Below are 16248 nucleotides of genomic sequence, written 5' to 3' on the forward strand. Positions count from 1 at the left end.
TGTTGAGTTGCACAACTTAAACCCCTTCATTCCATACCCAAGCCTTGATTTCTGAAGCACTGGGATGCTCTTCCTGTCAACCCACCTGCAGGGGTCTCCTGCGAAACTCTCACAGTCACTAACAGCCAATCAGTAGAGAGATTACAGAGCCTGCCTTTGAACCCAGCTCACCCATGGGCAAGCCCTGTGACCACAGCAAGCTACTTTAACATCTCTGCCTTGGTCTCCTCATCTGTGAAAAGAAGATAAAAATATGACCTACCTCAAAGGACCATGGTGAACATTAGACATTGTTCAATGCTCCAACAGTTCCTGGAATGAACGTCAATAAAGGTTGGTTATTATTTTATTATCAAAGATGAGCTAAAGCAATGGTCGGCAAACTCATTAGTCAACAGAGCCAAATATCAACAGCACAACGATTGAAATTTCTTTTGAGAGCCAAATTTTTTTAACTTAAACAATATAGGTAGGTACATTGTTATTAACTTAATTAGGGTGCTCTTAAGCTGACCTTTGCTAAAAAACTCAAGGGGCCAAAGAGCCACATGTGGCTCGTGAGCCGCAGTTTGCCGACCACTGAGCTAAAGGCTAAAGGATGATTCCCTGAGTGACAACATTTAAAATGGATCATTCCTATAATCTTTACGTTGCAGTCAACTGCTGTGGTGACCAATCCCCACGTCATTAGCTTCTCCCACTAAAGGCCTGTTTCCGCTGGGTTCCAGTGAAAGCGCATGTCCTGGTTGGCAGGCAGCCCTCCTCCAAGGGGTCCCTGCAGGAGCCCGGCTCCCTTCCGCCTCCAGGCTCCACATCGTCACAACCTCCTTCCAAAGAAGCTGGTCCCCATTGGAGCCACTCAGAGGGGAAACTGGAAAGAGTGGGGGGGGGGGGGGAGGGCATTTCATGGGCCAGGCCCACAGGTGGGTCTCAGGGGACCCACAATCCTCTGGCAAGGACCCTGCCCATGGCCACACCTAACTGCCGAGGATTCTGGGAAGTGAACAGCTGCCGTCTCTGCCACCCTTTATCAAAACATTCTTATGAGAGGATTGCACTGCCTTCAAAATTTTCCCCGAATATGAATTTGGTTTTGGTTTCTAGATTAGTTTTAATTTCTCCCTAGCCCTAGCCCACTCAAAGTTCAGTATATTCCAGTGTCTTCTGGATTTAGGATACACACTGGGGAATAATTCCTTATATATTTCACATTACAAGTGTTGACTATTTCCCAAGCATCCAGAATTCTATAAATGAAAAGTTGAATTTTCTCTCTTATTTTCAGCTTAATTGTCTTTTGATACTCCTTGATTCGTACGTTTGTTGAAATATTTCATCAAGTGAATAGTTGGCTTACACTAGTATTTGATCCAGAAGGAAAAGTCTCCCAGAATCTAAAATGTGAAACACACAAGAAACTGACATTCAATGACTCTGGCTACAAAGTGGCTGGTGTGAAATGCGTACTTCTAAATCACAACTAAATTACTAAATGATAACTAGAACAATAAAACGGACTCAAAAGCCATTGAAACCATCAACAATTTATTCTTGACTTTACAAACAGCTATGTTGTTTTTATAAATGGTTAATTTTTTAAAATGCTAATGCTTTGGTCTCTAACAGGGAGCAATGAGGATGTGGAGATTTATAATGGTTTGCAGAAACATGCACTATGAACAAGTACCAGGTGTACTGGTTAATAATGCGGATTTCTTTCAATAGGTGGAGTTACACATATGTTGATATATATGCAATTTGATATGTATGTTATTTTGTTGTATTGACAGCAAGCTTCAAAAATTCATATGTCAAATTTTCTGAAGGTGTTAACATCATAGATATTTTTACGCTTAAAAATGTCAAATTTTGTGCAAAAAAAGAGCATTTTCGGGAAGTTTTAATTCATTACTTTATTTTGACAAAAATTGCTGCTAAATACTTTGGGAAGCTTATGGTGAACATGCTCCATCTCAAGATACTTGTGAATGCTGCTTTAATCGCTTTAAAAGTGATGATTTCACTGTGAAAGACAAAGAACATCCACGTCAACTGAAAAAGTTTGAAGACCAACAATTACAAGCATTATTGGATGAAGCTGCCTGTCAAACTCAAAAACAACTTGTAGAAAGATTAAACGTTGCTCAGCAAACAATTTCCGATAGTTAAAGCATTGGGAAAGATTTTAAAGGAAGGAAAATGGATGCCACATCAACTGAACAAAAGACAAATGGAAAACTGAAAAGTCATCAGTAAAATGTTGCTTCAGCGGCACAAAAGAGAGTCTTTTTTGCATCGAATTGTGACTGGCGATGAAAAGTGGATTTATTTTGAGAATCCCAAACGCACAAAATCATGGGTTGATGCAGGTGCCGGAAGCCAAGATCAGCAGTAATTAATATAAATTCAAGAAGTCCATCAGAAGACTGAAAGGGGCTTTTAATAATCAGAAGGCTGAATGTCTGCATTGTTATTACCTGTGGCTGACTCAATAGCCAAAGGCAACCTCCCAAAACTGATGATCTCTTTACTGTTTACTAAACATCACCTTTGATATGTCTGTTTGCATACTAAAAGGCAGTTGTGTATTCTAGTAAATAAAAGGCATAGGGAACAGAGGCTCAGTGGAACTTGGTCCCTCAAACCAAGTTCACAACTGGCTTCACCCATAATTTCCAAATTTATACTTCTTGTGTATTAATTTGCGTGTCAGCCCTTTCTCCAGGTCTTTGAACTCAGGCAATGCTGACAGAGGCCTCACACCAGGTCAACCATCAACATCAACTGCAAGGCCAAATCGCTTAGGAAAGAAGACAATGCTCTACGTTTGGTGGGATCAGGAAGGTGTGGTGTATTATGAGCTTTTAAAACCAGGTGAAACTGTTAATACTGATCGCTACCGATCAATTTGAATCAGGATTTGGTCATAAAATGACCAGAATGTTCCAGAAGGCACAGCAAAGTAATTTTGCTTCATGATAACGCACCATCACACACCTCAAAACCAGTTAAAGACACATTAAAAGATCTTGCCTGGGAAGTATTAACCCACCCACCATATTTAGACCTTGCTCCTTCAGATTACCACTTGTTCCGATCGATGGCACACGCACTTTCTGAGCAGCACTTCAAAATGTACGAATAAGTGCAAAATTGGGTCTCTGAATGGTTTGCCTCAAAACAAGAAAAGTTCCATTGGAAGAGTACCCAATTACCTGAAAGATGGAGGAAATGTGTAGCTAGTGATGAGCATTACTTTGAATAAAGCACTTTTGATGTTTCTCTTTGTCACGAAGCGAGTCCCCAAGAGATGGACCACCGGAGCCAATTTGATTAAGCATGCTAGAGTTTATTACAGATTCGAATCCGGGCTCAAACCTTGGCTGACGCAGCAGCCGGCAAACACCCAGGCGAGAGCCCCGATGGAGGGGCAGTCCCTCCAGAGTGCTCACACAAAAACACAAACACACACCTACCACGGCCAGTCAGGCTCTCCGGATTGGGGTCCCTCATGGTCCTGGCTGGGGATTCCAGATGAATTCATGATCCCCAAGGACCACCAGGGAGCCGAGTCCGATGCAATAAACAAAAGAGCCTTCTCCATGCTAGCATGGGCTGTCCCACTCACGCCGGCAGCATGGCGGAAGAGAGCGAATATCGCCCAGTCCAGGGGTTTTACTCAGGTCGGTGGTGATGTCACTGCCTCGGCTAACCCTGATTGGCCCCTCAGGACAAAGAACTGGCCGTCCATATCTGTTTCTAAATCCTAAAGACTAAATTCTAAAGACTGGGGACAGCAGGCAGGGTTGGTTCCCAGTCACACCCTGCTGAACATTGGAATGTGGCCCTATCTTGCCCATAATACAAAAGCAGAACTAAAGGTTATCTACAGTTTCTACCCCTGAAGCTACTGAGTCAGTGGGAATCAATCTCCTGTAACTACCCTATTGTTTAAGCAAGTAATCAAAGGTCGAAGTCAGATAGCAAGGTTAAAATTCAAACAGCAGTTTTTACTCAAATATGATTGCTACCATATTTCACTCTTGAAATTATTGTGTTTTCTTTGATTATAAAATCTGCATTATTAACCGGTACACCTGGTAAAACCTTTCAAAGTGGTGATGTCCAAGGTATTACTACAAAAGACTATATGATTCCTGCCTCAGATGTAAAAATCTATACCATAACCACAAAGATGGAAATGAAGAAACAAAAAATAAAATGCTAAAAAGCTAACATAGAAAATCCTGAAATTGGGGTTCCGAGTCTGCTTTACAGGATTCTACATACATTTATTCACAAAAGGACTATATTACCCTATAATGTGCTTTACCCAAAGTATGCAGAGTTAAATGTTAATGAAATCTAGCAAAATACCTTCACAGCAACATCTACACTAGTATTTGACCAAACATCTGGGTACCAAGACCTAACCAAGTTGACACATAAAATTAACCTTCACACAAATAAAAAGAGGTGCTTGGCAAATTTTTGCGGAACCTATATATATAAAAAGCCAGTGACCTGAACGCTGTAATGACCAGAATGACCCGTCACTATGACGCCCACTGAGCCAGTGAACCAGCTGATTGTAGGTGGGGCCAGTGGCCAACCTCCTGTGGCCCCTTGCCCTGGCTGGCCCTACCCCTGATGGGCCCCCACCACCTCAATAGGTTCATGGCCCCTCCCCCTAGCCAGCTCCGCCCCCAATAGGTACCCCCACTTTGATCAGGGGCAGGGCCTGCCAGCCAACCACCCTCAGCCCCTCCTTCCACTGGCCCCACCCCTGATAGGCCTCCACCACCCCAATAGGCCCATGCCCCTCCTCTCAGCCAGCTCCGCCCCTGATTGGCCCTCCCCCACTCCAATTAGGGGCAAGGCCAGTGGCTACTGCCTGAAGCCTCTCCCCCCCACTGGCCCCACCAATTGGCCCCCCCCACCCCAATTGGTAGTGGGGCCCGTCAGCCAATGCCCATGGTCCCTCCCCACCAGCCAGCCCAGCCCTGCCTGGGCCCGGATTGGGATGGGGCAGCCAGCCAAACTCCCACCATCTCCTCCTCCCGACAGGTTCGACCCCAATCCACCACGATTGGGGCCGGTCTGGCTGGACCCCACCCATGCATGAATTCGTGCACTGGGACTCTAGTTAATAAAATATGCTAATCTTACACTATTTTTCTTCTCTTTTCTCCTTCCCTAGTTGGCTTTCCTTTTAATGCCCTTCCCAAACCTTTCACTTTCTTTCCTTATGTGTGTCTTTCCCCTGTGGTTCCTCACAAGCTGGGATCCCCTCAATACAGAGATTCACAAGGAGGTAGGTGGGCAATAGCCCCTGGCTGTGGCCATCGGCCACACAGCCTCCTGCTTGGTGGGGAAGGAGACCTGCTCGGGCACTGGCTTAGGAGTCAGAAAAGGCCCCTGGCAGGCACCTCCCCACAAACTTCCCTACAGGGAAACCATGTCGCGCTGACCCCTGCCCAGCTCCATCAGCCAGGACACCAGCTCACACTGTGAGTCAAAGAACTCAGGAGGTTCCAGCCTCTGGAGTCAGAATCCAGGTGTTTCCTCACCCTCGGGGTGGAGGTGGGGGAGCAGCGTGACCCCCACAGCAGCTCTGCCTTCACCTCTCAGCCAGGCTTCCGACGTGAAAGGCTGCAGTGCCCCCCCCCACCACCACCCGCCCACTTCACAGGACTCAATCTTGATCTGCCACCTCCTGAGCCAACAGAAGCAAGTCCAGCAATCTTCCTTCCCTCCCTTTGCCTTCCTCCTTCAACAGCGTTTACAGAACACCTTGTCCACTCTGCACTGTGCCAGGTGCCGAGGCCCGGTCTCCCAGGGGAGCGTCTTGTGTGATGGTGTGGGGCTGTCACACCTGTGTCCTTGCCTCCGCTTCACGCAGCCCTCTGGACGAGCTGACGCCCCATTCACTGACATCTTTGTCCAACCCTCCAATGTATACATAAGAATGCTGCAGCCAGAGAGGTGAGTCGCCCAGGCAAGACACAGCAGGTCTCCAAACAGTAAATTCAACTGAATCCACTTTGTTTTTTAAGTGGCTCAAGTCTGAGAAGGGGCTGAACACTTCTATCCACTAGAGGGCAGCAGCCAACCCCCATCCCTCCAAGTCCTCCCACATCCTGGAGAGTCAGCGCTAGGGGGATTGCACTGCTCCCAAACTCATAACACGAATACCTTTTACCTTCTCAAAATGAGCCTCGCAAATCAGGAAAAGTAATAAGAAGGTAGGGGTGAGGGAGTCAAGTACCATAATCCAAAAAGGGGCCACAGATGGCCTTATTAAGAACAGATCAGGCCCTGGCCTGTTTGACTCTGTGGATAGAGTGTTGGCTCAAATACTGAAGGGTCCTGGGTTTGATTCTGGTTTAGAGCATGTACCATGTTTGCAGCCTTGATCAGAGCACATGCAGGAGGCTCTCCCCTAGAGCCTTAGGGGGGAGCCTGGTTCTGCTGACACCCTGATTTGGACTTCTGGCCTCCAGACCGTGGGAAAATAAATGTCCTTTGTTTTAAGGGGTCTGGGTTTGCGGTAATTTGGTATGGCAGCCCTAGGGAGCTGATACACTCATCCTTCAGGGCTTGGTTGATACATCATCTCCTCCAGGCAGTCCTCCCGAGTTTCTCCTGCCATCACACCCCTGTCAGCTTATATAAAATTAGAGGCTTGGTGCACATCCCTTGGCCTGGCCTGCGGGGATCGGGTCGAAACTGGCTCTCCGACATCCCCTGAGAGGTCCTGGATTGCAAGAAGGTGCAGGCCAGGCTGAGGGACGCCACCGGTGCACTATAGGGATGGGAAGGGACTGCAGGAGAGCTCCAGTGTGTGTTCAGCCCATCTTGCCCAGCCCCAAGATAACCTACCAGTCAGAGTGGCTGCCCCCTGGTGGTCAGTGCATGTTATAGCGACTGGTCTAAAGAATGGTCAGACACTTAGCATATGAGGCTTTTATTACATAGGATTCCCTGTTTGACGCTGTCTCACTCAATAAACTCCTAAAAGACAGCACATGGGGTTCTGTTCCCAACTATAATATGAGCACTGCTCCAGGAATGGATCAGGTGCATATCCACACCCACGCATTAAGATCTCATCCCCTGTGCACCTCCTATGGTGTGGACATCATGCCAGGGACTACCACACATTACCTCATTGCATCCCCTCAGCAGGCCTAGGAGGTAGGAACCATCATCTCTGTTTTATAGAGGCAGAAGCTGAGGGCAGCAACTTGCCCAAGACCATCCGTTAGCAGAGTTAGCATCTATGTCCAGAGCTCTCTAAGTCACAGGTCCCAGTAAGCATGAGCATGACATTTTCAAAAGACTGGTAGCCAACTAGAAGAGGGGGTATTGGGTAAGAGTGGGAAGAAGGTGGGGTCTTAATTAGCTAGTTTGTTGTTGTTGTTGTTGTTTGTTTGTTTGTTTTTAGATATATTTGTATTGATTACATAGAGGAAGGGAGAGGGAAAAATTGAAACATCAATGATGAGAGAGAATCATTGATTGGCTGCCTCCTGCACTCCCCACACTGGGGATAGAGCCCACAACCTGGGCATGTGCCCTGATCAAGAATCAAACCTAGACCTACTTGTTGGGTCAATGCTCAACCACTGAGCCATGCAGGCCTGGCTTAATTATCTAGTTTTGAGACAGAGCCAGTGTGTGTGTGTGTGTGTGTGTGTGTGTGTGTGTGTGTGTAAATGGAAATGAGGGTCCTAGGTTAGCAAACACCCAATTAACTCATCATGTGGCATTAATGTATCACAGCAACTTCAATTCTGAGGCCTGCGAGGAGGGGCCCTGTGATGAAGGGGGTAAGAAAGGAGAAGGGGAAGCAGCAGAAAAAAGAAGGAAGAAAACTGAGTATGGGAGGGCTGGGGGCAGAGCTCTGCTAAGCTGGGAAGCAGAACATGTTTTCCTTTTACTCTCCCCTTTCCTCCTGCCCAGGCCTCTGCCCGCCTCGTTGCCAAGACATCAGAGAGTGCACAACAGAGGTGCTGTCTGAGCACCCACTGTGGCATTTAGCCAGGAGTGGGAGGCTAAATAATGGTCCCCCTCGCCGAAACCGGTTTGGCTCAGTGGATAGAGCGTCGGCCTGCAGACTGAAAGGTCCCAGGTTCGATTCCAGTCAAAGGCATGTACATTGGTTGTGGGCACACCCTCAGTAGGGGGTATGCAAGAGGCAGCTGATCGATGAATCTCATTGATGTTTCTAACTCTATCCCTCTCTCTTCCTCTCTGTAAAAAATCAATAAAATATATATTTTTAAAAATAATGGTCCCCCAAAGACATCCACGGTCCCATTCCTGGAACCCAGACACGTTACTTTATGTGGCAAACGAGGACTTTGCAGATTTGACGAAGGGAAGTACCCAGAGTCAGAGAGATTATCCAGACGGCCCTAAATGCAACTGCAAGCGCCCCTACAAGAAGCAGGAGATCTGACCCAGAGAAGAGAAGGCCATGTGACTGCGGAGGCAGGGACTAGAGGGAGGCGCCCACAAGCCAAGGAACGCTGGCCACCATGGAGCCAGAAAGACAAAACCGGATTCTCCTCTCACCCCGCAGGAAGCATGCGTCTGCAGACACCTGATCGCAGCCCGTGCTCCTGCCTGCAGACTTCCGACCTCCAGCTTGTGAGAGGGAAATTTCTGTTGTCTTAAGCCACAAGTTTACGGTAATTTTTTATAGCAGTCCCAGGAGACAAATACACCCGGTTTTACTCCATCTTAATCAAACCCTGCCTCCTTGGCTGCCTCCTCTGCGTTCAAGAGGAACAAAACCAGTTATACCGATTCAGCCCAACGAGAGCCCCTCGTGCTCACAGAGGCAACACAGTTCTTAAAGGTGAGGATTTGCCAACCCTTGGATTAATGTCTAATTGCTCAGATTCATAGAAAGAAACAACGTGAACTAAAACTCCAAGCCACGGGGGCAAGTTCAGGGAGGTGAGCCAGCAAACAGGTAAATGAGGGTGCGGGTCAGGCCTCAGAGCCACCCCCTTAGCCAGGTTCTTTTTTCACTCACAGAAACTTGGAGATTCTCCAAAAGCTCTGGGATTTTCCTCAGGGGCTCCAGTGCTGCCCGCCCAGTGCCCCACCGGGCACAGAGTAAACGATGAATCTGGGGGTGAGTGAGTGAGAATGGCAGGGCCCGAGGGGCGGAGCCTGGCCACACCTGCGCACACAGATCGGTGCCTGTCAGACCTTGCTCGCTGCCCAAACAGGGGAACCTGCTGTTAACATTCCTGCAACTTAGATTTCTCCTCAGCATGAATCTCTTCCCCACGGTCTGTGTTACTTACTGCCATTACCTCTTCTTTTCGGTAACATATATCCATTTTTCTGTGCAACTTTGCCCCTGGAAAGCAGATAAGACCTGTATCCTGTGAAAAGAACTTCCCTTAATTCTAAGCCAAAACTCCTCAGTGATCACTTCTGGATGGCCACGCAGATTAGCACAGAGCAAAAGCTGTGATTATCAGCTCCCAAAGAAAGCCAGGTGCCTAGAATAATCAGAGCCCATTATGGACATTCACAGCATCTGTTCGATACTTGTAAGTGATGTTAACATTAAAGAAAAAAAAAGGGGGGGGGGAGCAAGACCTTCATCTATCCTGCAATCTCCGTGAGAGTATTCTTTTTCTCTCAGTGGTTATAGTTACACTTCCCTAGTTCTTTAAATATTTTTAAAATAGATTTCAGAGAGGGAGGGACAGTTAGAAACATCAATAATGATAGGTAATCATTGATCAGCTGCCTCCTGCGTGTCTCCCACTGAGGATCAAGTCTGCAACCCAGGCATGGGCACTGCCCGGGGATCGAACCATGAGCTCCTGGATCATAGGTTGATGCTCAGCCATTGAACCACGCCGGGGGGGGGGGGGGGGCTCCCCTCGTTCATTAAAAGTCCAAAAGTAAATGGCGAACTATGACCCGAAGGAGCCATGTGGGAGACTCCTATTGAATTAGCTCCAGCATCGCTGCCCAGACAATCCTGGAGGCTCTGGTCCCCGTTTTCCTTCCTTCAGCACAACCACACTGAGCTGCATAAATGTGGCCTCGGGGAATCAGGATCTGCACTTACCAAGATCCCCGGTTGATTCAGGTACTTCAAATCGTGAAAAGCCCTGCTCAAGCCAAAGCTGGAGGCCGCCATTTGGCATTGGACAGCTGATGGCTACCTGATGGGCAAATCCCAGGTGGGAATGGCCATCCCGCAATGGCAGCAAGAGAGCCAAGGTGCGGACTTCCGGGCTGAACTAGTGGGATGGGTTAACTGCCTCATTGAAAGGCTTCCCCCAACAAGAGGGCTTGCTGGCCCTGCTTGTTCCAATTCTGTACAAGGGATTTATGGCACGGCCCCTTCCAGAATGCAATACTTCTAAGTGATGTTAACATTAAAAAAAAAAAAAGAAGAAGAAAAGAAAAGCAACAACTGCATGCACGTCTCTCCAGGAGTGTAAACGCTGACTAACGTTTCATCAGCGTTGTCTAATTTCTACGTAGTCTTCCTTCCCAGCTTCGCTTTGGCATTGATGCTTATCGTTTGAATCACTTGAGGTGACCATGCTGGGGAGAGGCTACACAGAGAGCCTTCCTCAGGCTCTCGCGCTGGGAGAACGCCGCTGGCCAGCCAGCACTGGGTGATGGCACCAGTGGAAGGGCTTCCAGAGGCTCCATTGCCCGATTTTGGTCAATTTAAGAAATTACTGTGACTTTTTCAGGGAGAGTGAAGCGTTCCTGGTGATGAGATAAAGATAGGAAAATAGCCCTAGCTGGTTTGGTACAGTGGATGGAGCGTCGGCCTGCAGACTGAAGGGTTCCAAGTTCGATTCCTGGTGAGGGCACATGCCCCGGTTGCAGGCTCTATCCTTGGTGTGGGGCATGCAGGAAGCAGTCGATCAATGATTCTCTGTCATCATTGATGTTTCTCTCTCTCTCCCTCTCTCCCTTCCTCTCTGACATCAATAGAAATATTTCTTCAAAAATATGAAAATACCATACAACACTGAAAACCCCACAGATACTGCTCTAGTAGAGCCGCTTATGTAACAGGAAGAGATTTCCATGCAAAATAACACCATTGGTTGAGCAGGGACACCTGGTTTTAGGTGTCTTGCCTATGTTTGCTGACTTCATGCCAGTGGCCACCTGTGACCTGTAGGTACAGTAATTATCTCCATTTTACAGAAGAGGAAACTGAGGCAGAGCAAGATCCAGTGACCAGCCCAAAGCTTCGCCCTGTAAGTGGTGGAGCTGGAATTTGAACCGCTCCTCATTGCTCTGCTCTCATTTGGGGCGGAAACAAGGTTAAGGTCGGGAACACTATCACCATCCGAGGAGGAGGGCTAAGGAGGAGATGGCTAGGAGGGACCCTGGCGGCACTGCCTGTGGCTTCAGCCTGCAGGCTGGGGAGGGAGAAACGGAATACGCTTCCCCTCACCTGCCCGGGAGGGGGAGTCCTCAGTCCCCCAGGAAGAGCCGCAGCCCCAGAGAACATCACCATCACCATCACCAGGGCACCCACCTCTCCACCCCACCTCCGCCCACACATCTCCTTCTGTTCCCTTGAGCCCCAAACACACACGGGGACTCGCAGCCCTGGGCTAGCCCGGAGCCCAGCTCCCAGCAAACAGGGAAATTAACCAGTTTGCACAGAATGAGACGTGGGCATGGACGGTGCCTGCAGCTGGCGGTTAACACCAGCGGTAAGAGGATCAACGCCCCGGCCGTCCGCTGGCTTCACAGGGGGGTGGGGTGAGGCGTGCGCGTTCCCTTTTACCCATTCACGTTGGTTAATTTGGACGATAGGGGTTCCGGTTTAATCCCTTTGTGTGCCAGTGAATACACAGAAACGGACAACCCCTGAGCGGGCACCCGGGCGTGCGGGCAGAGCAACCTGCGGAAGGGTGCGGTGTGTCCGGCCTGGCACCGAGGAGAAAAGAAACTGCGCCAGGAGACTGAAAGCCAGACCGAGAGGGCACCCTGGGGTGCGGACTGGGCCCAGCACCTCCGGGCCGGTGGCAGGCAGGCAGGATGCCCGGGCCGGTGGCAGGCAGGCAGGATGCCCGCTGGCCCAGCGCCCGCCATGGCACCGGGGTGGCCTCTGCGCTCTGGGAGCTCCCCCAAACCAGACTCTGCAAAGAACGGACCACGCTCAGGGGAGAGCCTGGGCTTGGCCCTCCGTCAGCAGCAGAGAGGACTGAAGGGGAGGTGGAGAGCAGAAAAGCAGGGGGAAATGTCTACGGAGATATCTGGTTTCTCAAATGGAAGCGATTAGAAAGACGCGAGAGCTCCCAGGCTCCAAGTCAGGTCATGAAACCAAAGCCATTTTCACAGCTTTCATCTGCAAGAAAGCCCCCCCCCGTACCCCCACACCCCCACAACAACACACACACTCACTGCAAGCTGGGAGCCCCCAGAATGCGGCTCCGAGGCAGCAGCCTGGGAGCCAGCCCTGCCGGCGGGGGGCCAGCCGGCCCCTGGCGGAGGATCTGCAGAGGCGGAGGCGGAGGCGCAGCCAGAGAGCCTCCCCTCCCTCCCCTTGGGCCCTCCCCGGCTCCTGTCGGTGCCTCCCTCCGCCCCCCTCCCCATGGAGGCGCTCTCTAAAGCCATAAAAAAGAGATCAACGTCCCCACGTCCGCGGGGCCCTTTGCGGTGACAAATATTGATGCCCAAAGTGTCTGCGCTCCGCGGCCCTCAAACGCTCAGAAGAGGCGCCCGCGCAAGGGGGACATAAAAAGTGAACAATGCTGCGAAAATATGTTTGCAGAACATAGACAATCGTTGGATTAGACGTATTCAAGTATGAAATAATGCCTTTTTGTGTCAAAAACGTGGGCGAGGGGCGGGCACAAAAGTTTCCCTGTGGCAGCCCCTGGCTCACAAAGGGAGCCGTGCGCTCCGGCGTCTCCACTTGGGCGCATGGCTCAGAGCCCTGGGAGCGCGATTGTTTCTTCCTTTCTAATGACATTTACCGGATCAAAACACGCTGGTAATTCGATCAGAAGGCTTCGCCCTCCCTGACAAAGCCGCAACCATGTCTCCTCAAGTTTGTTAAATTGACCAAAATTAGGCAAATGAATAGAGGGGTCTGCGGGCGCCCCCGCTCGCAGGTGACGTCGCATAATGCTCGCGCGGGCCAGCTGCGTGCCCCCTTTTCTTCTCGGCCTCCTCCCCTGCTCTGGGCTGCCCCCCAATCCTCCCCCACCCCCCTCCCACCGCACACACAGGCCCGCCCGCCCGCCTCTCCTCCCCCGCCCTCGGGCATTATTAAAATGGAGCCCGATGGAAACCATTCACACTTTTCAATGGACATTTTCGTACAGGATAAGAGGCTACAAATTGAGCCTGTTCCTCTCCCTCCCCCGGGCCCCCATCCCCGCGAAGAGGGGAGGAAAGAAAGCGGGGGACGGGGGACCGGGCCGGGGAGCAGGGGCGCGCCGCGTGCCAGAGGCGGACCGGACGGGAGGGGCGGCGGCGCCCGGGCCTCGTGTGCCAGCCGCGGCCACACCTGCCGGGGCGTCCGGGCGAATAAAGCGGCGTCCTCAGAAAGGGGGGCGACGGCCGTGTCACCGAGTCGTGTGAGAAAAGCCTGGGAACAAACGGGGCGCCTCCGTCTCCAGGGGCTCCGCCTGGAGCCCAGCGGAACAGCCTATTAAAGGCTTACTTAATTACTCTAATGGCTCTGGACAGGCTTCACGGCGCGCCGGGATGTGCAAACAGGCCGTGGTGTGAGCCCCGGCGGCGGGGCGGAAGGAGGGGCGCCGTTGTGTGCGGGTCCCCACCCCCCGGCTGCGCCCCTGCGCCCCGCGCCCCTGGCCACCGGCGCTCACCAGCCGCCGCCTCCTTTTCCAGCCGCGCTGCTGCCATGCAAATGGCACTCCCCGCCAATCACGTGTCCTTGGGAGGGCCACGTGGATTAACAAAGCTGATCCACCCCCAGCTGGCCCCCCTCGGCTGCTAATTTTTTTTTCCTTAACTTCTTTAAAACTGATCTTGAATGCATACATCCCTCCGACGCAGCTCCCTAATCCTGTGAATGCGCCGGGAGCCCGGAGGGCCACCTTATAAGCAGCCCCTCGGAGCGGGGAGCGGCAGTCCACCGGGGGCCCGGAGAGGCGCAGAGGCGGAGAGTGGGGAGTGGGGAGTGGGGAGAGTGGGGAGAGTGGCCGGTGCGCCCGGCCTGCCTCTCCAGAGCGCGCTCCCCAGCATGTCTCACCAGCTCAAGGAGCGCAGAGTGAGTGGCTGCGGCTGAGGCTCCTGCGCTCCGATGCCAGGCACTGGCTCCCCCGCGGCCACTGGCTGGGCAGAGGGCAGGGGTGGCCACCCGGCTGGGCGGAGGGCAGGGACCAGACCACGCGTGACCTCTCCTGGAGAGAAATTCTGAGTGGTCTGGGGAGGGGATGAGGATGGAGGGAAGAGCCCAGGCCTAGTGGCCACCTCCCCACAGCCTTGGCCCTCAGCTCGGGCTAGCCCGGCGAGCAGGGAGGCTGGAAGGGAGCGCCCACACAGGTGCAGGAAGAGGGCAGAGCTCGTTCCATCCCAGTGTGAGAGGCAGGGACCCGCCCGGGGCGGGGCGAGCTCCTGGGCAGCAGGGGAGCTGGGCAGACGGTGGTCAGGGGGTTTCCATAGGATCCCCACTCCCTGGGTAACGCCATCGGAGATTCACAAACTTCTGTTCGCAGAGAACCCGAGTTTCGCACAAAGTGATCGAAAAGCGGAGGAGGGACCGCATTAACCGCTGTTTGAACGAGCTGGGCAAGACGGTGCCCATGGCCCTGGCGAAGCAGGTAACGTATGGCACTGAGCAGGCACCAGAGGCCGGGACCCGCTGCGGCCGCCCGCCACCTGATGCCGGGGTCGGGGACAGAGGGGGCCTGTTCGGGAGCCTCCCTCCCGGGCCCTCCCAGTCCTCTCCGGAGCGACCCGCGCCGTCGGGCCGGCCTGCGCCTGCCTGCGGTGAACCCCTCTCCCCTGCAGACCTCCGGGAAGCTGGAGAAGGCGGAGATCCTGGAGATGACCGTCCAGTACCTGCGGGCGCTGCACTCGGCGGACTTTCCCCGGGGAAGGGAGAAAGGTGGGCACGGGCTGGGCAGAGCCAGGCCTGGCAGGAAGCGCGCCACACGCACCCGGGGAGGCGGGAGGAGTCAGAGGGCGCAGGAGCAGAGCGGCGGGTCCTGCAGAAGCTAGCGGGCAGGGCTGGAGTTTCTGGGCTGGTTGGCTCCCGTGGCCTCCTCTCAGGTGGAGAGGAAGAGCCGGACTCAGGAGAAAGGCCTCCGCTGCTTCTCTTCCTTCTCCGGACGGGGGAGCGGGAGGAGGCGCACCCATGGGGACTCTGGCCAGACCGTGTGGCGGGAGGTGCCTGCGCCCGCCCGGGGCTCCCGGCCGGGAAGGGGCTGCTCAGTGTCCTTCCTGCCTGTGACCTCCCGCCCCTCCGGCAGAACTGCTGGCCGAGTTTGCCAACTACTTCCACTACGGCTACCGCGAGTGCATGCGGAACCTGGTGCACTACCTCACCACGGTGGAGCGCCCGGAGGCCAGGGACACGGAGTACGCGCGCATCCTCGGCTTCCTGCAGTCCAAGGCGCGCCTGGGCGCCGCGCCCGCCCTCCCGCCGCCGGGGCCCCTCCCAGAGCCCGATCTGTCCTGCCCGCTGCACCCCGCGGGGCCCGAGCTCGGGGGCCACGGCCCCGGGGAGGCCGCCGCGTTCCCGCAGGGGGCGGCCCCGGCGCCCCTCCCCTGGCCGCCCTACCTGCCCGGCGCGCCCGCGGCGCTGCCCAGCCCCCCGCAGCCGCACAGCCCCTTCCTGGCGCCGGGGCAGGGCCTGGACCGCCACTACCTCAGCCTGATCGGCCACTCGCACCCCAACGGCCTCAGCCTGCACCCGCCCCAGCACCCCCAGGCTCTCTGACAGCCCCGCCCCTTTCCCTGGGCCCGGGCTGTGCAGCTCAGGAGACGCTGCATGTTGTACAGATGTATATAGGGCGCCAGCAAACGGGATGGGGAAGGCCAAGGGCAAACAAGTCTTCTAAAGATCTCCTGGCAATAAACGTTTTCTGTTAAAGCCCACAGAGATGGATCTCTTTACCTCCTGCTCCTCCACAATCCCATCCTCGGAGGTGGGACTCCCAGGGGCCAAGGCGATGGCCCTCAGTGATTTGGGAAGCTGGGGGGTGGGGGTAAATGGAGGTGTCGCTTGGGGACTGGGTTTTGAGGCTCCCCTGA

At 53.1% G+C, this 16248-nt stretch overlaps 1 protein-coding gene across 1 annotated transcript; it reads left to right on the plus strand.

Moving 5' to 3' along the window:
* Positions 1 to 14233: 14233 nt before the first annotated feature.
* Positions 14234 to 15934, plus strand: HELT (helt bHLH transcription factor; the record flags this gene model as incomplete). Its single annotated transcript, XM_084880225.1, has 4 exons — positions 14234 to 14260; positions 14709 to 14813; positions 15004 to 15100; positions 15465 to 15934. The coding sequence occupies 4 exons, from the start codon at positions 14234 to 14236 to the stop codon at positions 15932 to 15934; spliced, it is 699 nt and encodes a 232-aa protein (XP_084736351.1).
* Between the last annotated feature and the right edge of the window lie 314 nt (positions 15935 to 16248).

Source organism: Pipistrellus hanaki (assembly GCF_964339955.1).
Source record: "Pipistrellus hanaki genome assembly, chromosome: 3".
Lineage (NCBI taxonomy): Eukaryota > Metazoa > Chordata > Mammalia > Chiroptera > Vespertilionidae > Pipistrellus > Pipistrellus hanaki.